The sequence below is a fragment of the Ips typographus genome, linkage group LG8 (assembly GCF_016097725.1).
Source record: "Ips typographus isolate SLU linkage group LG8, UJ_Ityp_2.0, whole genome shotgun sequence".
NCBI classification, from domain to species: domain Eukaryota; kingdom Metazoa; phylum Arthropoda; class Insecta; order Coleoptera; family Curculionidae; genus Ips; species Ips typographus.
The window spans coordinates 5,503,261-5,526,395 of record NC_138429.1 but is presented as its reverse complement, the minus strand read 5'-3'; the positions used below and the strand labels follow the sequence as shown (position 1 = coordinate 5,526,395).

The window sequence follows — 23,135 nt, the reverse complement described above, 5'->3', positions numbered from 1 at the left end:
AACTGATAATGCCACTTTAAAGAGCTTTACAAGTTGCTGTGAAGAAGTGTCATTAGTTTTGGTCTAAAATTGAAAATCAGAAAATTAACTTTTTTGATTTTGACAAAAAAAATCTCAAAAGCCTACAAATATTTTGATGTTTTCTAAATGTCATTTTATTAAAGCCATGATTATGCAACTTTTCTCCCATTTACCCAAATCTGTAATTCTAACCGTTTCCAAGATCCCCATAGTGACCTTCCTTATCCTGGACACACTGTATTGTTTACCTTTTATAATTAATATGTTTTTTCAATTGGCTCATTTAGATTTTTTTCCAGTTTTTTAAAATAATCTGGACAAATACGGGGGCTGTTCAAAAAGTTTGACAGAAAAAAAGTTTCTCAGAATTCAGCTTCCTGAAAAACATTCCATCAAAAATAGTACGATTTTTCAACATTTTTCAGTTTTTTAAAATAATCTGGACAAATACGGGGGCTGTTCAAAAAGTTTGACAGAAAAAAAGTTTCTCAGAATTCAACTTCCTGAAAAACATTCCATCAAAAATAGTACGATTTTTCAACATTTTGACCCACTTACATGTTTGGTTTTAGTTCCATTTTCCAGAATTTTGAATCAGTTGACATAGCCACTAAGGCAACACTTAATTTAATTCGGATTCCGTAAAGAGCAAAAACTCCTAAGATAATTAAAAACATCCAAATGTGCCTTTTATCCCATAGCTTCCAAGAGGATATGTTTATTAATTGATATGGTTACCAATTAAACATTATCAAAGTCACAATATTTAAATTACATTGTTGATTACCTACTCTGACAAGTGTCCTGGTTAATGTATGATAAATGATCCTAGATAATGATTTAAAAAAACATACTATAAGGAAATTTGCTAAGTAAACTCGTTAATCCTTAAAACTCAGTAGTTGTAAATCAATAAAACCGGTGTTATAAATTTTATAGTAATATTTTAATTCTAACAAGTTTCTATAAAAGTAGATATTCTAGTTTCTAATAAGTTCATCATTCTAATTTAGAACATCCTCAAATGTAGTCGTATCTAACCCATTTACGTCAGATTTTGGATTGAGAGGATGATCTAAATTCAACGATTCTGCAGATCCAAACAAAGTGAAAATAATTACTCCAGATAGTTGCACTCCTACAGTTACGTAGAATATGTTGCGCCAGTCATTTACGGTCTAAAAATAAAAAAAAATATGGATTGTAAAAGTTTATGGTCTCGCAGTGGAAGTGTATTATTACCAAAACCTTCTCCAGAATAAATTTATTTAGCCTCAACGAATGAAAGACACACAATTAAACACTAACCTCCCTAAAGGCTTTTTTCTTTAAACTAGGCATTGTTTAACCTTATTAATATCATTTTCAATGCTTCTCTTTCTTGATCCTCAAAGGTCCTTATAGGAAGACAGCGTTTTACCACCTAAGGTAAGCTCCTGATCATGGGTTCTTATAGGCTTGAAACATATTGAGAAAATTTATAAAGGCTAAATACATTCATTGTAGAGAAGGCTTTGTGTTCTTGTCAATTTTGTATTTGTGCATTGTTTACCTTTTATAATTAATATGTTTTAGTGCGTTTTAATTAGTTTAACTTTTGATATATTCTCGTATAGAAAATGAAGTGAGTATCAGGGAAGATAAATATTTCATATTATTAAATACCATATATAGCATACTTCTGCAGATTTGTATTTCGTGACCGAGATATTTATACAAGGAGGATGGGATGGGCAGCTTTTGGAAAACTGAAAAACACCTTCAAAAACAAAAACTGGAAAGTATGGATGGAATGGAATGGATGGAATGGATAAGTACCCAAAGAAGACAGGATAAGGCCTATGTCCAGCATTGGAGGAGAAATGACAGATAATGATGATGATGACAGCATACTTACTGGATTATCTGTTAATATATATCCAGATATACTTGGACCTATAATACCCGCTATAACACCAAAAGTTGATGCAATTCCATAAATTAATCCGGACCAACGAATTGACAGATCAAGTGGCATAGCACTAGAAAAAGTAATTTTATATAAAACATACTTAACAATAGTTTTTAATTACAATGAGGCTGATTTAGAGAAGGCACCCGAACCAACTGACATTATCAAGCAAAAGACGTTGCCTATGATGTTTTCCCAAAAAGCAGCACCCAGCAAAAAACTTGCTTCCATCAATAATCCCAATCCAATAAAAAATTTTCGCAGTACTGTTATGGAAAACCATTTCCGAGCTATTATTCGATCATACAGTTGTCCAATGCCCATCATCAAGAAAGCCAGCAAAATGTAGGGCAAAGCGGATATCACTCCCATTTTGGAAAGATCAAAATTATAAACGTCTAGAATAATTTAAAAAATTATTAAACGTTAAATGGTTTATGTCAACTAACCATTAAAATATTTCGGTAAAAGCGTAACGATTGTATAAAATCCCCAATTATCCGCAAATGCTGGTAAAGCAGCAATCCAAATTTTTCTAGAGGTTAGTAATAATTTCCATGGAATGACTTCTTTACTTGATACGGGAGACTTAATTGAAGCCTCAATATAGAGTAGTTCACTTTTAGAAATTGAAGGGTGGTCTCTAGGTGATTCGCTGATCATTAAAAGAAAAATCACAGTCCAGATTAGTCCAATAGCTCCTGAGAAAACATATTCGTACAAAATCAAGTTGGTATCGGCTGGTTTTGCACATTTTACCTGAAAACCAGAATAAACTTTTCCATCCAGCAACCTGAGCCAAATAACCAAAAAACATCATGGAAAACACTGTTCCAACGTAATTGCCTGCATGAGCTTGGGATGCTGCCCTTGATTTTTCATTTTCTGGTATCCATTTTGCAAAGAGAACGTATATACTAGGAAAAGTTAAGCCCTACAATCAAACACTATTAAAATTTGTAAATTAAATAATTAAAATTCAAGCCTTATAAAAACTATATCTTACCTCCATTATTCCAACGCATATTCGACTGACCACCAGGGCATATGGACTCCATTCGGCCAACCATGGACTAATTAAAGAAGTTAAAGAAGAACACACTACAGTCATTGCAAAACAATTCCTGCCTCCAATATATCTGGAAATTATTCCTCCAAATAACTGACTAATAACGTATCCGTAGAAAAAAGCACTGAGCAAATAGCCTTGGATTATATTATTCCACTTAAATTCAGCATCCTGAAATCCATTCAATCAAAAGTAGTATGTTTTTTAACATTTTGACCAACTTACATGTTTAATTGTGGTTCCATTTTTCAGAATTTCGTACCTGTCAGTTGTCATGGCCACCATGGCAACACTTAAATTAATTCGAATTACATAAAGAGAAAAAACTCCTAAAATAACTGAAAACATCAAAATGTGCCTTTTTTCTAGCCATAGCTTCCAAGAGGACATGTTTATTAATTGGTGATCTGATTACTATTAAATATTTTAAAGTCAGAATTTTTAATTTACATTCATGATTGCTCTTAGAAATGTCGTGGTTAATTTAAGGCTTAATTAAACATACTATAAAGAAATACGTAAACTCGGCTGTTAGTAGTTGTAAATCAATAAAACACGTGTTCTTATAAATTGTCAACACTAAACTTAAAACTATAATAATTGTCATAAACAATAACAGTAAATAAATAGGAAGCTTATATTTTATTGTAAGTTAAGTTGCATTGGTTGAATGCTAACTCATATGCTTCATATAACAACCCTTGTAATTTTTATTGTATAGGGTGATTGGTTACATTTTATTCTTATCCTTATCTCATCAACTATTGACTTCGAAAAATAACAAGTAGTTCTAGAGGCCTCTGGCAATTTAAAGCAAGTCTGGGAAGGTTTAAGTGTTACACAAGCAACAATGCGCTGCAAGCCTACTTCTTCATAAATCTCTGCAAGCTTGTTACTAATATATTTACTGGTATGTTTATCTTCTTCTGTACAAAGAGTTTTATACAATACAGGTTTTGGTGTTGTCACAATAAAATTATATGATACTCTCATTCCGCACATTTGTCCATGCATCACACTGAACCCCAATGAATGTTGCATTTGCCACTAGTTTACCCACGGATATTTCCACATCTTCGTAAACTTGGTTTAATAATGTATTTGACAACAGATAACGTGATGGTAACTTGAGGAAAGGGCGTATGAACTTAAATGCTTCTATCCAATATTTGTTCTCTGTTAAGATGGCTTTTGCCAAATACTTCCATATACCTGATTTCTGTTCATCGGTGATTGTGTCATAAAATGAGTCCATTCTGAATGTTGAACCGAGGGCTGAACTTGTATTGCGATTGCGAAATTGAAAAGTAAAATCACCTAGGGAAGTTGAGCTACTTGAACATGAAGAGGTTGTCAAACATAACGAAGTTCCTTCAGTAGAGGTAGAGGGATTAGTCTTTTCTCTAGATCTAGGTGAGAGTGGTGAGACTAATTTTATATCTTTTTTATGGCAGCCTTTACATTTTTTGGACAGGTGGAACATTCTATCAAATGCTTTGCCATTCGGCTAGCATGTAAAGCATACTGCTTGTTGCAAAATTTGCATTTGCAGTTTTAAAAAATATTGAAAAACCATGCTTTTCTTCCGCATTTTGTAGTGTAAAAAAAATTAATCTGAAATGCCATCAAGCAATTAGTTTTATATTCGCATTATTTCTAAGCATCCTTGCCTTTATTTATCAGTTATTCCTAAAGAAACAACAAATTTATGTAAAGTAAACAAAAACAAACAGGGATTCCCACAAACAACAAACTAGAAGTGAGGTTATGTTGTCTAGTAAATACAAATTCTCACAGTTCGACACCATAACCACAAACCTTAAATGACCGATGGTCATTTAACATTGTGACGTGACGGTCATGACGTCATGACCGAACAATGTGACGCGGTCATATGACCTGCTCACATCACTGTTTAAGACACTTGAAAAATGCCAAAGAACTCTACTTTGGCATTTTTTAGAAAGTTGTCAGTAGCATGTAGAGGTCTATGGAACTTTCAAAATGGTCCTAGAGGGCTCTGGCAATTTAAGACAGTTCTGATAAAATTTAAAAGAGTTGTAAAGGACTCTGGAATATTTCAGAAAGTTCTCAGAACCATTTAAAGGTCTATGGAACTTACTAGAGGCTTATGGCTATTTAAAAAAAAAAATTGGGAAAGTTTAAAACAGTTGTAGACGGCTGTGGAACTTTTCAGATAGTTATCAGTAGCATTTAGAGATCCATGGAACCTTTGAAAATAGTTCTAGAGGTCTTTGGGAATTTAAAACAAGCCTGGGAAGGATTAAGATAGTGGTTGGGGGCCTTGGCACTGTTTAGAAGGTTCTCACTAGCATTTAGAGGTCTATAAAACTGTGGAAAAGTTCTTAGAGGCCTATGACAATTTAAAACAGTTGTATAGGAATCTAGAACTTTTCAGAAAGTACACTAAAGTAGTAGTAGTAGTTTTAGTAGTAAGTACTACTAAAAAACATTCCATAAAGCAAAAGAGCAAAAAGTCCTAAGATAATTAAAAACATCAATATGTTCCTTTTCTCAGAGAACAATTTTATTAATAATTGTTGATCTGGTTACCAATTAAACATTTTCAAAGTCACAATTTTTAAATTGCATTGTTGATTACCTACTCTGACAAGTGTCCTGGTTAATGTATGATTTAAAAACACATACTATAAAGAAATTTGCTACGTTAACTAGTTAATCCTTAAAAACTTGAGAAAGTCAGTAGTTGTAAATCTATAAAACCGGTGTTCTTATAAGTAAATAAACTGTTATGAATGTTATAAAAAAATAACTGTAAAAAAAAGGAATGTTATATTTTATTGTAAACATAAGACCTGATTAAAAAACGCAAACATTTTTTTTTTCATTAATATACATTTTATAGTACTATTCTAATTCTAATAAGTTTCTATAAAAGTAGATATTCTAGTTTCTAATAAGTTCATTATTCTGATTTTGAACATCCTCGAATTCAGTCGTGTCTAACCCAGTTACATCAGGTTTTGGATTGAGAGAAGGATCTAAATTCAATGGTTCTGCAGATCCAAACAAAGTGAAAATAATTACTCCAGATAGTTGCACTCCTACAGATACGTAGAATATTTTGCGCCAGTCATTCACCGTCTAAAAATTCAAAAAATTATTTATGGATTGTAAAAGTTCATGGTCTTACAGTGGAGGTGTATTATTACCAAATTTAAAAGAAGGCAAAACCTTCTCCAGAATAAATTTATTTAACCTCATCGAATGAAAGACACACAATTAAAGACTAACCTCTCTCAAGGCTTTTTTCTTTAAATTAGGCATTGTTTAATCTTATTAATATCATTTTCAATGCTTCTCTTTCTTGATCCTCAAAGGTCTTTCCCTTATAGGAAAACAGACAGCGTTTTACCACCTAAGGTAAGCTCCTGATTGGTTCTTATAGGCTTGAAACATATTGAGAAAATTTGTTAAGGTTAAATACATTTATTGTGGAGAAGGCTTTGTGTTCTTGTCAATTTTGTAATTGTACATTGTTTACCTTTTATAATTAATATGTTTATTTAGTGCGTTTTAATTAGTTTAACTTTTCTCTTATAGAAAATGAAGTGAGTATCAGGGAAGATAAATATTTCATATTATTAAATACCATATACAGCATACTTCTGCAGATTTGTATTTCGTGACCGAGATATTTATACATTTGTACACAGACAACCCAACAAAACAACGCATATAGGGATGGGATGAGCAGCTTTTGGAAAACTGAGAAACACCCTCCAAAAGAAAAATGGAAAGTATTCAACTAATGCGTGCTCCCAGTAACTAAATATGTGGCAGAAACTCTGACCCTAACAAAGAAATCAATGAAAAAACTTCAAGTAGCGAAAAGAGCAATGACAGATATTTATCGAACTTATCACAAAATTGAAGTGAAAATGGGATGGGCACGCGGCTTGCACTAAAAACAACCGATGGACAAAACGAATTCTGGAATGGGTAGGTACCCAGAGAAGGCAAGAGAAGCAGAGGAAGACCACCCACCAGATGGGCGGACGACGTTAAACGTATGGCGGGAAACTGGATTAGCACCACGCAAGAGGAACTGAAGAAGGCCTATGTTCAGCAGTGGACGAGAAATGACAGATAATGATGATGACAGCATACTTACTGGATTATCTGTTAATATATATCCAGATATACTTGGACATATAATACCCGATATAGCACCAAAAGTTATTGCAATTCCATAAATTAATCCGGACCAACGAATTGACAGATCAAGTGGCATAGCACTAGAAAAAGTAATTTTATATAAAACATACTTAACAATAGTTTTTAATTACAGTATGGATGATTTAGAGAGGGCACCCGAACCAACTGACATTATCAAGCAAAAGACGTTGCCTATGATGTTTTCCCAATAAGCAGCACCCAGCAAAAAACTTGCTTCCATCAATAATCCCAATCCAATAAAAAATTTTCGCAATACTGTTATGGAAAACCATTTCCGAGCTATTATTCGATCATACAGCTGTCCAATGCCCATCATCAAGAAAGCCAGCAAAATGTAGGGCAAAGCGGATATCACTCCCATTTTGGAAAAATCAAAATTATAAACGTCTAGAATAATTTAAAAAATTATTAAACGTTAAATGATTTATGTCAACTAACCATTAAAATATTTCGGTAAAAGCGTAACGATTGCATAAAATCCCCAATTATCAGCAAATGCTGGTAAAGCAAGAATCCAAATTTCTCGAGAGGTTAGTAATAATTTCCATGGAATGGGTTCTTTACTTGATACGGGGGACTTAATTGAAGCCTCAATATAGAGTAGTTCACTTTTAGAAATTGAAGGGTGTTCTTTAGGTGATTCGCTGATCATTAAAAGAAAAATCACAGCACAGATAAGTCCAATAGCTCCTGAGAAAACATATTCGTACAAAATCAAGTTGGTATCGGCTCGTTTTGCAGATTTTACCTGAAAACCAGAATAAACTTCTCCATCCAGCAACCTGAGCCAAATAACCAAAAAACATCATGGAAAACACTGTTCCAACGTAATTGCCTGCATGAGCTTGGGATGCTGCCCTTGATTTTTCATTTTCTGGCATCCAATTTGCAAAGAGAACGTATATACCAGGAAAAGTTAAACCCTACAATCAAACACTATTAAAATTTGTGAATTAAATAATTAAAACTCAAGCCTTATAAAAACAATATCTTACCTCCATTATTCCAACGCATATTCGACTGGCCATCAGGGCATATGGACTCCATTCGGCCAACCATGGACTAATTAAAGAAGCTATAGAAGAACACACTACAGTCATTGCAAACGAATTCTTGCCTCCAATATATCTGGCAATTATTCCTCCAAATGAATGACTAATAACGTATCCGTAAAAAAAGGCACTGAGCAAATAGCCTTGGATTATATTATTCCACTTAAATTCAGCATCCTGAAATCCATTCAAACCAAAATAGTATGTTTTTTAACATTTTGACCCACAAAGGTTACTTACATGTTTAATTGTGGTTCCATTTTCCAGAATTTCGTACCTGTCAGTTGTCATAGCCACCATGGCAACACTTAAATTAATTCGAATTACATAAAGAGAAAAAACTCCTAAAATAACTAACAACATCAAAATGTGCCTTTTCTCTAGCCATAGCTTCCAAGAGGACATGTTTATTAATTGGTGATCTGGTTGGTATTAAATATTTTAAAGTCAGAATTTGTGAATTACATTGCTCTTAGAAATGTCCTAGTTAATTTAAGGCTTAAATAAACATTCTATAAAAAAATTTTTTACATAAACTCGGTTCTCAGTAGTTGTAAATCAATAAAACCCGTGTTCTTATAAATTCTTAACACTAAACTTGGTTGGAATAATTGTCATAAACAATAACAGTGAATAAATAGGAAGATTATATTTTTTTTATTGTATTAAGCATTGCATTGGTTGAATGCTAACTCATATGATTCATAAGACAACCCTTGTAATTTTTGTTGTACAGGGTAATTGGTTACATGTTCTTCTTATCCTTATTTTATCAACTTCGTAAAATAACAGACTCTGGAACCTCCTTCAGAAATTTCTCAGAACCATTTAAAGGTCTTTGGAACTTCCTAGAGGCTTCTGGCAATTTAAAACATTTTTGGGATAGTTGTGAGTTTGTTTAAAACAGTTGTAGAAGGCTCTGGAACTTTTCAGATAATTTTCAGTAGCATTTAGAGGTCCATGGAACCTTTGAAAATGGTTCTAGAGGTCTCTGACAATTTAAAACAAGTCTGGGAAGGTTTAAGACAGTTGTTGGGTGCTCTGGCACTGTTTAGAAGGTTCTCACTAGCATTTAAAGGTCTATAAAACTCATGAAAAGGTCCTAGAGGCCTCTGCCAATTTAAAACATTTCTGGTATTTTGGACCCAGAAATTGCTTTACATTAAACGACTTTGTTTATTTAAAAAACTGCAAAATAACCTGCAATTGAACCATCAAACTGACAAAACTGGTACCATCATGTTATAAAACACATATTCTTATTCGATCTTTGTCTAATGAAATGAGATAAGAGATGTGACGCAACAGTCAGAAGTCACTGAATAGAGTATATATTTGATAAAAATCTCTAATTTATTTAAACTCGAACTAGCAGTTTCAAAGAACATGTATGCAAGCAAATTTAAGAACTTATCAAGTTTAATGTGTGGAATTTATGACATCTGACAAATTTCTGTCATTTTCATACATCCTAAACCAGCTGTTTCTAAGGTTGATGTCTGCAAGTAAATTTAGGAACTACAAGTGTAATGTTTGATATATCTCAGAAACAGCGAAATAATTTCTTATTTTTATTATGATTTGTTATTATACGAATATATCGTATTAATTAAGTATTTACCTCGTGTAATACAGAGATTTTGGAATAAACATATAAAAGTTTGGTTGATTGAACGATTGGAAATCAATAAAAAACCAGTCGTTTCAAGAGCTTTATAATGCAATAAAATTATCCCCAAAAGTGTGAATTTTACATTGATTCTAATACAACTTCAATTTATTACACACAGCAACAAACGCATTTTAGTTAAACCTTTATACAAATTCATAATTTTATTATTCGTCAATTCAATCAGATTCTCTTGATTTGGCAGAGTCGAGATTTAATGGTTCTGCAGATCCAAATAAAATGAAACAAATAGTTCCAGATAGTTGCATTCCAACAGTTACGTAGAATATTGTGCGCCAAGAGTCAATGGTCTGAAAAGAAAAACGTAATATTTAAAATTAACTAACGTTAACATAAGAAACGCTATTTTTTGGGAAAAAGCTATAAAACGAAATTGAGTTATTGAAAGAATACAGTAGAATAGGATTAGCATACTTACTGGATTATCTGATAAAATATATCCAGATATAACAGGACTTATGATACCGGATAAAGCACTAACCGACATCATCATTCCGTAAATACAGCCGCTCCACTCAGGTGACAGATCAAATGGTAGAGCTCTGGAAGAAGACGGTATAAAATAGAATATAGAAAAATTACGGTGTTTATTACGCTATGGCTGGTTTAGAGATTGCACCTGATCCAACTGATATTATCAAACAAAAGATGTTTCCTACGACATTTTCCCAAAAAGCAGCACCCAACATAAAACCTGCTTCAGTCACTAATCCCACTCCAATACAAATCTTCCTAAGTACTGTTACGGAAAACCATTTTCGAGCTATAATTCGGTCATATAGCTGTCCTATTCCCATCATTGTGATCGCCAGCAAAACGTACGGTAAAGCGGAAATTGCACCCATTTTGGACAGGTCAAACTGATAAACATCTACGAAAAACTAGTTTAATGAGAACTTAGTTATTGTAAAACTTGTTAAACTAACCATTAAAATATTTGGGTATCAGACTGACGATTGTAAAAAATCCCCAATTTTCGCTTATTGCTGGTAGAATGGTGATCCATATTGATCGGGAAGTTAATAATAACTTCCAGGGTATCTGATTCTTCTTTTTACTGGACAGCTTAACATAGCTTTCGATGTAGAGTAGTTCGCTTTTGGAAATTGAAGGGTGTTTTTGGGGGGATTCGGTGATCAATAAAAGCCAACTAACTGACCAGAGTATGCCAAGAACTCCTAAGAAAACAAATGTGAAAATTTGAAATTTGTTGTATTAAAATGTTTGATAATTTTGTTGTCATTTTTAAGATTCTTAAATTCTTCTTACCTCCAAACCAGAATAAACTTCTCCATCCAGCCACTTCGGCCAAATAACCGAAAACCAACATTGAAAACACCGTCCCTGCATAATTCCCTGCGTGGATCTGAGCTACGGCTCTTGATTTTTCATTTTCTGGTATCCATTTTGAAAATAAAACGTATATGCCAGGAAAAGTGAGACCCTGTAATAACAAATGATCATACAGTAGTCATAAACATTAAAATTTGTTCTACATTTTCACAAAATTATCTATGACACTATAAGCTTTAAGCTGGATTTATAAATCGACATGACATAAACATAACACAAGTTTACCATAAGCATATAGGTTCTTGTCAATGTTAATTTATAGATTTTTTTAGGCATAAGACGAATTTTTCTTACTTTATATTTAACATTAAGAAAAAATAAGAGAAAAAAAGTGGGAAAAACTTGAAAATTAAATTAGAGGACCAGCACAAATCAAACAACAAAGGTAAACAAAGGATCTGTGATTTGTGAAGTAAATTATTCAATAAATTACCAATTGAATGGCATTTGATCATTTGAATATTGTGAACAAGTGGTAAACTGAACCTTCAGACGGCCTCACAAAAACTTTGACTAAAATCAATCGACTGGAACCGCCCTCGGAGGCGGTAAACTCTCTGAACCACATAGGATCCAAAAACACTGCACCAAAGAGCTGTAAAAGGTTTAAAACACTGTAGCGCAGCTTTAAAATTGATTCTTTTAGGGTCACGTGACCGAAATGTCACTTCTGTCGACTGTCAAAGTCACGTGACCATTACTAGTCTTTACAGCTTTGTAAGTACCTACATTGCCAGCACTTGGTTCACTTTGGTCACCTTGGTTAGAGCTACAGGGTGGTTTCTTTTTATCGATTTGTGGCTCCAAGAGTTTTCTTTTGATCACTTTCTAAGTGCCCACTACTGTTCCAGAAACAAAAAGACGTTAAATGTGACAAAGACTACGTTTTCACAAAAACTTCATCCATTTTGATCAACCATAACTCGGTTATTTGAAAAGCTACAGGGTGATTCTTTTTACCCATTTCTAGCCCAAATAGTCTTCCCCGTACAGTGCCAAACAAATTTTCCAGTAAAAACAAAATGGCGCTAAAAGTGACATTGACAGTAAATTTGTAAAACTTGATCAACCACAACTCAGTTATTTAAAGAGCTACAGGGTGGTTCTTTTTACCGATTTGTAGCCCAAAGTGTCCTCCTTTGACCACCCAGTAAATGTCAATCACTGTCTAGGAAAAAGTGCTTAAAAACAAAATGGCGTCAAAAGTGACAGATACCGTGAATTTCAAAAAACTTGATCCATTTTGATCAACCATAACTCGGTTATTTGAAAAGCTACAGGGAGACTCTTTTTACCAGTTTGTAGCCCAAAGTGTCCTCCTTTGACCACCCTGTAAATGCCAACCACTGTATCAGGAAAAACTACTTAAAAACAAAATGGCGTCAAAAGTGACAAAGACAGTAAATTTCCAACAACTTGATCTATTTTGATCAACCATAACTCGGTTATTTGAAAAGCTACAGGGTGACTCTTTTTACCAGTTTGTGGCCCAAAGTGTCCTCCTTTGACCACCCAGTAAATGTCAATCACTGTCTAGGAAAAAGTGCTTAAAAACAAAATGGCGTCAAAAGTGACAGATACCGTGAATTTCAAAAAACTTGATCCATTTTGATCAACCATAACTCGGTTATTTGAAAAGCTACAGGGAGACTCTTTTTACCAGTTTGTAGCCCAAAGTGTCCTCCTTTGACCACCCTGTAAATGTCAACCACTGTATCAGGAAAAACTACTTAAAAACAAAATGGCGTCAAAAGTGACAAAGACAGTAAATTTCCAACAACTTGATCTATTTTGATCAACCATAACTCGGTTATTTGAAAAGCTACAGGGTGACTCTTTTTACCAGTTTGTGGCCCAAAGTGTCCTCCTTTGACCACCCTGTAAATGTCAACCACTGTATCAGGAAAAACTACTTAAAAACAAAATGGCGTCAAAAGTGACAAAGACAGTAAATTTCCAACAACTTGATCTATTTTGATCAACCATAACTCGGTTATTTGAAAAGCTACAGGGTGACTCTTTTTACCAGTTTGTGGCCCAAAGTGTCCTCCTTTGACCACCCTGTAAATGTCAACCACTGTATCAGGAAAAACTACTTAAAAACAAAATGGCGTCAAAAGTGACAAAGACAGTAAATTTCCAACAACTTGATCTATTTTGATCAACCATAACTCGGTTATTTGAAAAGCTACAGGGTGACTCTTTTTACAAGTTTGTAGCCCAAAGTGTCCTTCTTTGACCACCCTGTAAATGTCAACCACTGTATCAGGAAAAACTACTTAAAAACAAAATGGCGTCAAAAGTGACAAAGACAGTAAATTTACAACAACTTGATCTATTTTGATCAACCATAACTCGGTTATTTGAAAAGCTACAGGGTGACTCTTTTTACCAGTTTGTAGCCCAAAGTGTCCTCCTTTGACCACCCTGTAAATGCCAACCACTGTATCAGGAAAAACTACTTAAAAACAAAATGGCGTCAAAAGTGACAAAGACAGTAAATTTCCAACAACTTGATCTATTTTGATCAACCATAACTCGGTTATTTGAAAAGCTACAGGGTGACTCTTTTTACCAGTTTGTGGCCCAAAGTGTCCTCCTTTGACCACCCTGTAAATGTCAACCACTGTATCAGGAAAAACTACTTAAAAACAAAATGGCGTCAAAAGTGACAAAGACAGTAAATTTCCAACAACTTGATCTATTTTGATCAACCATAACTCGGTTATTTGAAAAGCTACAGGGTGACTCTTTTTACCAGTTTGTGGCCCAAAGTGTCCTCCTTTGACCACCCTGTAAATGTCAACCACTGTATCAGGAAAAACTACTTAAAAACAAAATGGCGTCAAAAGTGACAAAGACAGTAAATTTCCAACAACTTGATCTATTTTGATCAACCATAACTCGGTTATTTGAAAAGCTACAGGGTGACTCTTTTTACAAGTTTGTAGCCCAAAGTGTCCTTCTTTGACCACCCTGTAAATGTCAACCACTGTATCAGGAAAAACTACTTAAAAACAAAATGGCGTCAAAAGTGACAAAGACAGTAAATTTACAACAACTTGATCTATTTTGATCAACCATAACTCGGTTATTTGAAAAGCTACAGGGTGACTCTTTTTACCAGTTTGTAGCCCAAAGTGTCCTCCTTTGACCACCCAGTAAATGTCAATCACTGTCTAGGAAAAAGTGCTTAAAAACAAAATGGCGTCAAAAGTGACAGATACCGTGAATTTCAAAAAACTTGATCCATTTTGATCAACCATAACTCGGTTATTTGAAAAGCTACAGGGAGACTCTTTTTACCAGTTTGTAGCCCAAAGTGTCCTCCTTTGACCACCCTGTAAATGTCAACCACTGTATCAGGAAAAACTACTTAAAAACAAAATGGCGTCAAAAGTGACAAAGACAGTAAATTTCCAACAACTTGATCTATTTTGATCAACCATAACTCGGTTATTTGAAAAGCTACAGGGAGACTCTTTTTACCAGTTTGTAGCCCAAAGTGTCCTCCTTTGACCACCCTGTAAATGTCAACCACTGTATCAGGAAAAACTACTTAAAAACAAAATGGCGTCAAAAGTGACAAAGACAGTAAATTTCCAACAACTTGATCTATTTTGATCAACCATAACTCGGTTATTTGAAAAGCTACAGGGTGACTCTTTTTACCAGTTTGTAGCCCAAAGTGTCCTCCTTTGACCACCCTGTAAATGTCAACCACTGTATAAGGAAAAACTACTTAAAAACAAAATGGCGTCAAAAGTGACAAAGACAGTAAATTTCCAACAACTTGATCTATTTTGATCAACCATAACTCGGTTATTTAAAAAGCTACAGGGTGACTCTTTTTACCAGTTTGTAGCCCAAAGTGTCCTCCTTTGACCACCCTGTAAATGTCAACCACTGTATCAGGAAAAACTACTTAAAAACAAAATGGCGTCAAAAGTGACAAAGACAGTAAATTTCCAACAACTTGATCTATTTTGATCAACCATAACTCGGTTATTTGAAAAGCTACAGGGTGACTCTTTTTACCAGTTTGTGGCCCAAAGTGTCCTCCTTTGACCACCCTGTAAATGTCAACCACTGTATCAGGAAAAACTACTTAAAAACAAAATGGCGTCAAAAGTGACAAAGACAGTAAATTTCCAACAACTTGATCTATTTTGATCAACCATAACTCGGTTATTTGAAAAGCTACAGGGTGACTCTTTTTACAAGTTTGTAGCCCAAAGTGTCCTTCTTTGACCACCCTGTAAATGTCAACCACTGTATCAGGAAAAACTACTTAAAAACAAAATGGCGTCAAAAGTGACAAAGACAGTAAATTTACAACAACTTGATCTATTTTGATCAACCATAACTCGGTTATTTGAAAAGCTACAGGGTGACTCTTTTTACCAGTTTGTAGCCCAAAGTGTCCTCCTTTGACCACCCTGTAAATGCCAACCACTGTATCAGGGAAAACTACTTAAAAACAAAATGGCGTCAAAAGTGACAAAGACAGTAAATTTCCAACAACTTGATCTATTTTGATCAACCATAACTCGGTTATTTGAAAAGCTACAGGGTGACTCTTTTTACCAGTTTGTGGCCCAAAGTGTCCTCCTTTGACCACCCAGTAAATGTCAATCACTGTCTAGGAAAAAGTGCTTAAAAACAAAATGGCGTCAAAAGTGACAGATACCGTGAATTTCAAAAAACTTGATCCATTTTGATCAACCATAACTCGGTTATTTGAAAAGCTACAGGGAGACTCTTTTTACCAGTTTGTAGCCCAAAGTGTCCTCCTTTGACCACCCTGTAAATGTCAACCACTGTATCAGGAAAAACTACTTAAAAACAAAATGGCGTCAAAAGTGACAAAGACAGTAAATTTCCAACAACTTGATCTATTTTGATCAACCATAACTCGGTTATTTGAAAAGCTACAGGGTGACTCTTTTTACCAGTTTGTAGCCCAAAGTGTCCTCCTTTGACCACCCTGTAAATGTCAACCACTGTATAAGGAAAAACTACTTAAAAACAAAATGGCGTCAAAAGTGACAAAGACAGTAAATTTCCAACAACTTGATCTATTTTGATCAACCATAACTCGGTTATTTAAAAAGCTACAGGGTGACTCTTTTTACCAGTTTGTAGCCCAAAGTGTCCTCCTTTGACCACCCTGTAAATGTCAACCACTGTATCAGGAAAAACTACTTAAAAACAAAATGGCGTCAAAAGTGACAAAGACAGTAAATTTCCAACAACTTGATCTATTTTGATCAACCATAACTCGGTTATTTGAAAAGCTACAGGGTGATTCTTTTTACCCATTTCTAGCCCAAATAGGCTTCCCTGTACAGTGCCAAACGAATTTTCCAGTAAATACAAAATGACGCTAAAAGTGACATTGACAGTAAATTTGTAAAACTTGATCAACCACAACTCAGTTATTTTAAGAGCTACAGGGTGGTTCTTTTTACCAGTTTGTGGCCCAAAGTGTCCTCCTTTGACCACCCTGTAAATGTCAACCACTGTATCAGGAAAAACTACTTAAAAACAAAATGGCGTCAAAAGTGACAAAGACAGTAAATTTCCAACAACTTGATCTATTTTGATCAACCATAACTCGGTTATTTGAAAAGCTACAGGGTGACTCTTTTTACCAGTTTGTGGCCCAAAGTGTCCTCCTTTGACCACCCTGTAAATGTCAACCACTGTATCAGGAAAAACTACTTAAAAACAAAATGGCGTCAAAAGTGACAAAGACAGTAAATTTCCAACAACTTGATCTATTTTGATCAACCATAACTCGGTTATTTGAAAAGCTACAGGGTGACTCTTTTTACAAGTTTGTAGCCCAAAGTGTCCTTCTTTGACCACCCTGTAAATGTCAACCACTGTATCAGGAAAAACTACTTAAAAACAAAATGGCGTCAAAAGTGACAAAGACAGTAAATTTACAACAACTTGATCTATTTTGATCAACCATAACTCGGTTATTTGAAAAGCTACAGGGTGACTCTTTTTACCAGTTTGTAGCCCAAAGTGTCCTCCTTTGACCACCCTGTAAATGCCAACCACTGTATCAGGGAAAACTACTTAAAAACAAAATGGCGTCAAAAGTGACAAAGACAGTAAATTTCCAACAACTTGATCTATTTTGATCAACCATAACTCGGTTATTTGAAAAGCTACAGGGTGACTCTTTTTACCAGTTTGTGGCCCAAAGTGTCCTCCTTTGACCACCCAGTAAATGTCAATCACTGTCTAGGAAAAAGTGCTTAAAAACAAAATGGCGTCAAAAGTGACAGATACCGTGAATTTCAAAAAACTTGATCCATTTTGATCAACCATAACTCGGTTATTTGAAAAGCTACAGGGAGACTCTTTTTACCAGTTTGTAGCCCAAAGTGTCCTCCTTTGACCACCCTGTAAATGTCAACCACTGTATCAGGAAAAACTACTTAAAAACAAAATGGCGTCAAAAGTGACAAAGACAGTAAATTTCCAACAACTTGATCTATTTTGATCAACCATAACTCGGTTATTTGAAAAGCTACAGGGTGACTCTTTTTACCAGTTTGTAGCCCAAAGTGTCCTCCTTTGACCACCCTGTAAATGTCAACCACTGTATAAGGAAAAACTACTTAAAAACAAAATGGCGTCAAAAGTGACAAAGACAGTAAATTTCCAACAACTTGATCTATTTTGATCAACCATAACTCGGTTATTTAAAAAGCTACAGGGTGACTCTTTTTACCAGTTTGTAGCCCAAAGTGTCCTCCTTTGACCACCCTGTAAATGTCAACCACTGTATCAGGAAAAACTACTTAAAAACAAAATGGCGTCAAAAGTGACAAAGACAGTAAATTTCCAACAACTTGATCTATTTTGATCAACCATAACTCGGTTATTTGAAAAGCTACAGGGTGATTCTTTTTACCCATTTCTAGCCCAAATAGGCTTCCCTGTACAGTGCCAAACGAATTTTCCAGTAAATACAAAATGACGCTAAAAGTGACATTGACAGTAAATTTGTAAAACTTGATCAACCACAACTCAGTTATTTTAAGAGCTACAGGGTGGTTCTTTTTACCGATTTGTAACCCAAAAAATATTATTTTGATCACCCTGTAAATGCCAACCACTGTCCTATGAAATAGTAGTTAAACACAAAATTGCGTCAAAAGTAACCAAGACAATAAATTTCAAAAAACTTGATCTAACTTGATCAACCATAACTCGGTTATTTAAAAAGCTACAGGGTGGTTCTTTTAACCAATTAGTATCCATAAGAATTCTCTTTTGACTACCCTGTGAAGTGGCATACAAATTTTCCAGTAAAAACATAATGGCGCTAAAAGTGACATCGACAGTAAATTTGTAAAACTTGATCAACCACAACTCAGTTATTTGAAGAGCTACAGGGTGGTTCTTTTTACCGATTTGTAGCCCAAAGTGTCCTCTTTTGACCACCCAGTAAATGTCAATCACTGTATCGGAAAAATTGATTAAAAACAAAATGGCGTCAAAAGTGACAAAGACAGTAAATTTCAAAAAACAATCAAATTTGATCAACCATAACTCCGTTACTTGAAAAGCTACAGGGTGGCTCTTTTCTCCAATTTGTAGCCCAAAAAGAGTCCTCTTTTGACCACTGTCTCAGGAAAAAGTGCTTAAAAACAAAATGGCGTCAAAAGTGACAAAAACAAAACAGCATAAGTACAACACAAAACTTGATCGTGTTATGTTGCGCACTCTTGTGATATTCACTTATGTTTTAAGTTTTTATATGTATGTCATGAATTTATGTCAATCTATAAATCCAGCTACAAGTATCGAACTTCGTCTTCTGTATAACGTAAAATTAACAGACATTTTAATAAATTTCTATATTTAAAAGTCAGAGTGCGTTTGTTTAAAAAAAATACCATAAAACGCAGTGTTATAAACTCATTCGTTTTGCTGATAAATAAACATGACTTTGATAAAACTTTACTTTACAAATTTGTAATGATTATAATGAGATTATTACAATACCACTTACTTCCATTAATCCAATAAAAGCACGGCTTACAAGCAAAGCATATGGACTCCATTCAGCCAACCATGGAGCAATTAAAGTAGCAAGAGAAGAGGATACTACAGCCACTGCCAGTGCATTCCTTCCTCCAATACGTTTGGCAACTATTCCTCCAAAAGGAGGAGTGATTACATATCCGTAGAAAAAAGCACTGAGCAAATAGCCTTGAATCACGTTGCTCCACTGAAATTCAGCTTCCTAGACAGTAAAGCTTTTTACACAGTTACCTCAACTTACAAATTTACGTACGTGTTTTATGATGGTTCCATTTTCCAAAGTTTTGTATCTGTCGGTAGTCATAGCCACTATTGCCACGCTTAGATTAATTCGAACTACGTAGAGAATGAAAACACCTAAAAAAGCTAAAAACATCACTATGTGTCGTTTCTCTCTCCATAACTTCCAGGAGGACATATTTGATTAGACAACTATTTTAAAGCTGCAACTTGCAAGAACCAAATTTAGCAAAAGGTGGAGAATGACTTAAGAACTTAATCAATACAGAAAAAAATTAACTTGAAAAATTGAAATAAAGTTTATGACCTAATTAGGCACCGCTTGATGAGCCTTATATTACTATAAAATTTACAAACCAGTAACTGTAATACATAGTTAAGAAAGTTACATTGTTTTGAGAATTTTATGGTTTAAGTTTAATTTACACAAGTGTCTTAAACCATTCTTTTTTATTTATCAAAAGATCAATTAGAATCACAAGCTTAGCAAGTTCTTGGAGTGAATAATAGCTATTTATAATATGAGTGTTTGTTTAAGGCAGTCAATAATTTGCATGAGTGCTTTAAAAGGACTTGTGTCAATGACAGTGGTGTCATCCGCAAACATACAACAGCTGGTGCGTCCCAGGACTTTGAAATTTATTAATCAAGAAGTAGATACGTTCATTCATCGTTCACTAACACTCAAAGATATGTTTTATCTTTGTAGATGAGTTAAAAAAATCTACAAATCAACACAAATCACAGCTTGGTAATTAAGAATTTTTGACATTTTACTGACTGATTATCCAACAAATATTTTGCATCATATTTGTAGAAATGGCATTGCAAGTTTGAAAATGTTCTCCAATTTGGTCCAATAATTCTTTCTGTAAAATTTCTATTCCTACATAATAATTCTGTTTTAGCATATACTTACATTAATTTGTTCTCTCATTGTGTTCTTCATCAATGTAGTTAATGTATTTTTCCTAATCGGAATTTTCAACACGTGTTTTAAACTGTCAGAGGACTCTATAACCATTTTGAAAGTGTCAAAGACCTCTAAATGTTACCGAGAATCTGCTTAAAAGTGTCAAAGCCCTTTACAAAATGTTTTAAACTTTTCTGTAACTGTTTTAAATTGCTAGAGGCTTCTAGAACATTTTTTAAAGTATCAGAGACCTCTAAATATTACTGAGAACCTGCTTAAAATTGACAGAGCCCTTTACAAGTGTTTTAAACCGTTCTGTAACGGTTTTTAACTGCCATAGGCCTCTAGAAGCATTTTGAAAGTGTCAGAGACCTCTAAATGCTTCTGAGAACCTACTTAAAAGTGTCAGAGCCCTTTACCAATGTTTTATACCTTTCTGTAACTGTTTAAACTGTCAGAGGCCTCTCAAACCATTTTGAAAGTGTCAAAGATCTTTAAATGTTACTGAAAATTTGCTTAAAAGTGTCACAGTCCATTACAAATGTTTTAAACAATTATGTAACTGTATTAAACTGCCAGAGGCCTCTAGAACCATTTTGAAAGTGTCAGAGACCTCTAAATGCTACTGAGAATGTTCTTAAAAGTGCCAGAGCCAATTACCAGTGTTTTAAACCTTTCTCTAACTGTTTTAAACTTCCAGAGGCCTCTAGAACCATCTTGAAGGTGTCAAAGATCTTTAAATGTTACTGAAAACTTGCTTAAAAGTGTCAGAGCTCTTTACAAATGTTTTAAACATTTCTGTAACTGTTTTCAACTGCTAGAGGCCTCTAGAACCATTTTGAAAGTGTCAAAGATCTTTAAATGTTACTGAAAATTTGCTTAAAAGTGTCACAGTCCATTACAAATGTTTTAAACAATTATGTAACTGTATTAAACTGCCAGAGGCCTCTAGAACCATTTTGAAAGTGTCAGAGACCTCTAAATGCTACTGAGAATGTTCTTAAAAGTGCCAGAGCCAATTACCAGTGTTTTAAACCTTTCTCTAACTGTTTTAAACTTCCAGAGGCCTCTAGAACCATCTTGAAGGTGTCAAAGATCTTTAAATGTTACTGAAAACTTGCTTAAAAGTGTCAGAGCTCTTTACAAATGTTTTAAACATTTCTGTAACTGTTTTCAACTGCTAGAGGCCTCTAGAACCATTTTGAAAGTGTCAGAGACCTCCAAATGCTTCTGAGAACCTGCTTAAAAGTACCAGAGCCTTTTACAAATGTTCTAAATTTTGTTGTAACTGTTTTCAACTGCCAGAGGCCTCTAGAACCATTTTGAAAGTGTCAAAGACCTCCAAATGCTACTGAGAATGTTCTTAAAAGTGCCAGAGCCAATTACCAGTGTTTTAAACCTTTCTCTAACTGTTTTAAACTTCCAGAGGCCTCTAGAACCATCTTGAACGTGTCAAAGATCGTTAAATGTTACTGAAAACTTGCTTAAAAGTGTCAGAGCTATTTACAAATGTTTTAAACCTTTCTGTAACGGTTTTCAACTGCCAGAGGCCTCTAGAACCATTTTGAAAGTGTCAGAGACCTCCAAATGCTTCTGAGAACCTGCTTAAAAGTACCAGAGCCTTTTACAAATGTTCTAAATTTTGTTGTAACTGTTTTCAACTGCCAGAGGCCTCTAGAACCATTTTGAAAGTGTCAAAGACCTCCAAATGCTACTGAGAATGTTCTTAAAAGTGCCAGAGCCAATTACCAGTGTTTTAAACCTTTCTCTAACTGTTTTAAACTTCCAGAGGCCTCTAGAACCATCTTGAACGTGTCAAAGATCGTTAAATGTTACTGAAAACTTGCTTAAAAGTGTCAGAGCTATTTACAAATGTTTTAAACCTTTCTGTAACGGTTTTCAACTGCCAGAGGCCTCTAGAACCATTTTGAAAGTGTCAGAGACCTCTAAATGCTTCTGAGAACCTGCTTAAAAGTGCCAGAGCCTTTTACAAATGTTTTAAACCTTGCTGTAATTGGTTTAAACTGCCAGAGGCCTCTAGAACCATTTTGAAAGTGTCAGAGACCTCTAAATGCTACTGAGAATGTTCTTAAAAGTTCCAGAGCCAATTACCAGTGTTTTAAACCTTTCTCTAACTGTTTTAAACTTCCAGAGGCCTCTAGAACCATCTTGAAGGTGTCAAATATCTTTAAATGTTACTGAAAACTTGCTTAAAAGTGTCAGAGCTCTTTACAAATGTTTTAAACATTTCTGTAACTGTTTTCTACTGCCAGAGGCCTCTAGAACCATTTTGAAAGTGTCAGAGACCTCTAAATGCTTCTGAGAACCTGCTTGAAAGTGTCAGAGCCCTTTACAAATGTTTTAAACATTTCTGTAACTGTTTTCAACTGCCAGAGGCCTCTCGAACCATTTTGAAAATAAGTACCTTTCGTAACTCTTTTAAACTGCCATGGATGGTGATCCATGATTCTATGGATCATGGCATCCATGGCATGGAATTTGTAAGAATTTTTTGAAGGATTTGATATTTCTGAAGCAATAAATAAAATTAATAA

The 23,135-nt window shown here is 34.4% G+C and overlaps 3 protein-coding genes across 4 annotated transcripts; all 3 read right to left on the bottom strand.

The window, feature by feature from the left end:
• Window positions 1-945: 945 nt before the first annotated feature.
• Window positions 946-3,499, bottom strand: LOC145732612 (sialin-like). The gene is made up of 7 exons (XM_081984972.1): window positions 3,267-3,499; window positions 2,979-3,212; window positions 2,732-2,906; window positions 2,422-2,673; window positions 2,094-2,370; window positions 1,919-2,042; window positions 946-1,199 (listed from the first exon to the last, which is right to left on the bottom strand). The coding sequence occupies exons 1-7, from the start codon at window positions 3,429-3,431 to the stop codon at window positions 1,026-1,028; spliced, it is 1,401 nt and encodes a 466-aa protein (XP_081841098.1). The 5' UTR covers window positions 3,432-3,499; the 3' UTR covers window positions 946-1,025.
• Window positions 3,500-5,842: 2,343 nt separating this feature from the next.
• Window positions 5,843-8,781, bottom strand: LOC145732615 (sialin-like). Its single transcript, XM_081984976.1, has 7 exons — window positions 8,555-8,781; window positions 8,258-8,491; window positions 8,011-8,185; window positions 7,701-7,952; window positions 7,373-7,649; window positions 7,198-7,321; window positions 5,843-6,167 (listed from the first exon to the last, which is right to left on the bottom strand). Exons 1-7 carry the CDS (start codon window positions 8,717-8,719, stop codon window positions 5,970-5,972), a joined length of 1,425 nt encoding a protein of 474 aa, XP_081841102.1. The 5' UTR covers window positions 8,720-8,781; the 3' UTR covers window positions 5,843-5,969.
• Window positions 8,782-10,013: 1,232 nt separating this feature from the next.
• On the bottom strand, window positions 10,014-20,605 carry LOC145732561 (sialin-like). 2 transcript variants are annotated; one of them, XM_081984901.1, is made up of 8 exons: window positions 20,587-20,605; window positions 19,681-19,784; window positions 19,396-19,629; window positions 11,274-11,448; window positions 10,931-11,182; window positions 10,599-10,875; window positions 10,423-10,546; window positions 10,014-10,294 (listed from the first exon to the last, which is right to left on the bottom strand). In XM_081984901.1, exons 2-8 carry the CDS (start codon window positions 19,729-19,731, stop codon window positions 10,163-10,165), a joined length of 1,245 nt encoding a protein of 414 aa, XP_081841027.1. In that variant the 5' UTR covers window positions 19,732-19,784; window positions 20,587-20,605; the 3' UTR covers window positions 10,014-10,162. The 2 variants fall into 2 exon arrangements, with proteins under 2 accessions (XP_081841027.1, XP_081841026.1); XM_081984900.1 differs by lacking the exon at window positions 20,587-20,605 and having other exon boundaries at window positions 19,681-19,930.
• Window positions 20,606-23,135: the final 2,530 nt, after the last annotated feature.

Excerpts from the sequence above, each read along its gene's own strand:
- LOC145732612 (XM_081984972.1), bottom strand. The coding sequence starts at position 3,431 with ATGTCCTCTTGGAAGCTATGGCTAGAAAAAAGGCACATTTTGATGTTT. Across the intron at positions 2,371-2,421 it reads TTTACCGAAATATTTTAATG|ACGTTTATAATTTTGATCTT; the intron begins GTTAGTTGACAT and ends AAATTATTCTAG. Across the intron at positions 1,200-1,918 it reads ATATATTAACAGATAATCCA|ACCGTAAATGACTGGCGCAA; the intron begins GTAAGTATGCTG and ends TTTTATTTTTAG.
- LOC145732615 (XM_081984976.1), bottom strand. The coding sequence starts at position 8,719 with ATGTCCTCTTGGAAGCTATGGCTAGAGAAAAGGCACATTTTGATGTTG. Across the intron at positions 7,322-7,372 it reads CTCTCTAAATCATCCATACT|TGCTATGCCACTTGATCTGT; the intron begins GTAATTAAAAAC and ends TACTTTTTCTAG. Across the intron at positions 6,168-7,197 it reads ATATATTAACAGATAATCCA|ACGGTGAATGACTGGCGCAA; the intron begins GTAAGTATGCTG and ends TTGAATTTTTAG.
- LOC145732561 (XM_081984900.1), bottom strand. The coding sequence starts at position 19,845 with ATGTCCTCCTGGAAGTTATGGAGAGAGAAACGACACATAGTGATGTTT. Across the intron at positions 11,449-19,395 it reads CTTTTATTGGATTAATGGAA|GGTCTCACTTTTCCTGGCAT; the intron begins GTAAGTGGTATT and ends TTGTTATTACAG. Across the intron at positions 11,183-11,273 it reads AAGTTTATTCTGGTTTGGAG|GAGTTCTTGGCATACTCTGG; the intron begins GTAAGAAGAATT and ends TTGTTTTCTTAG.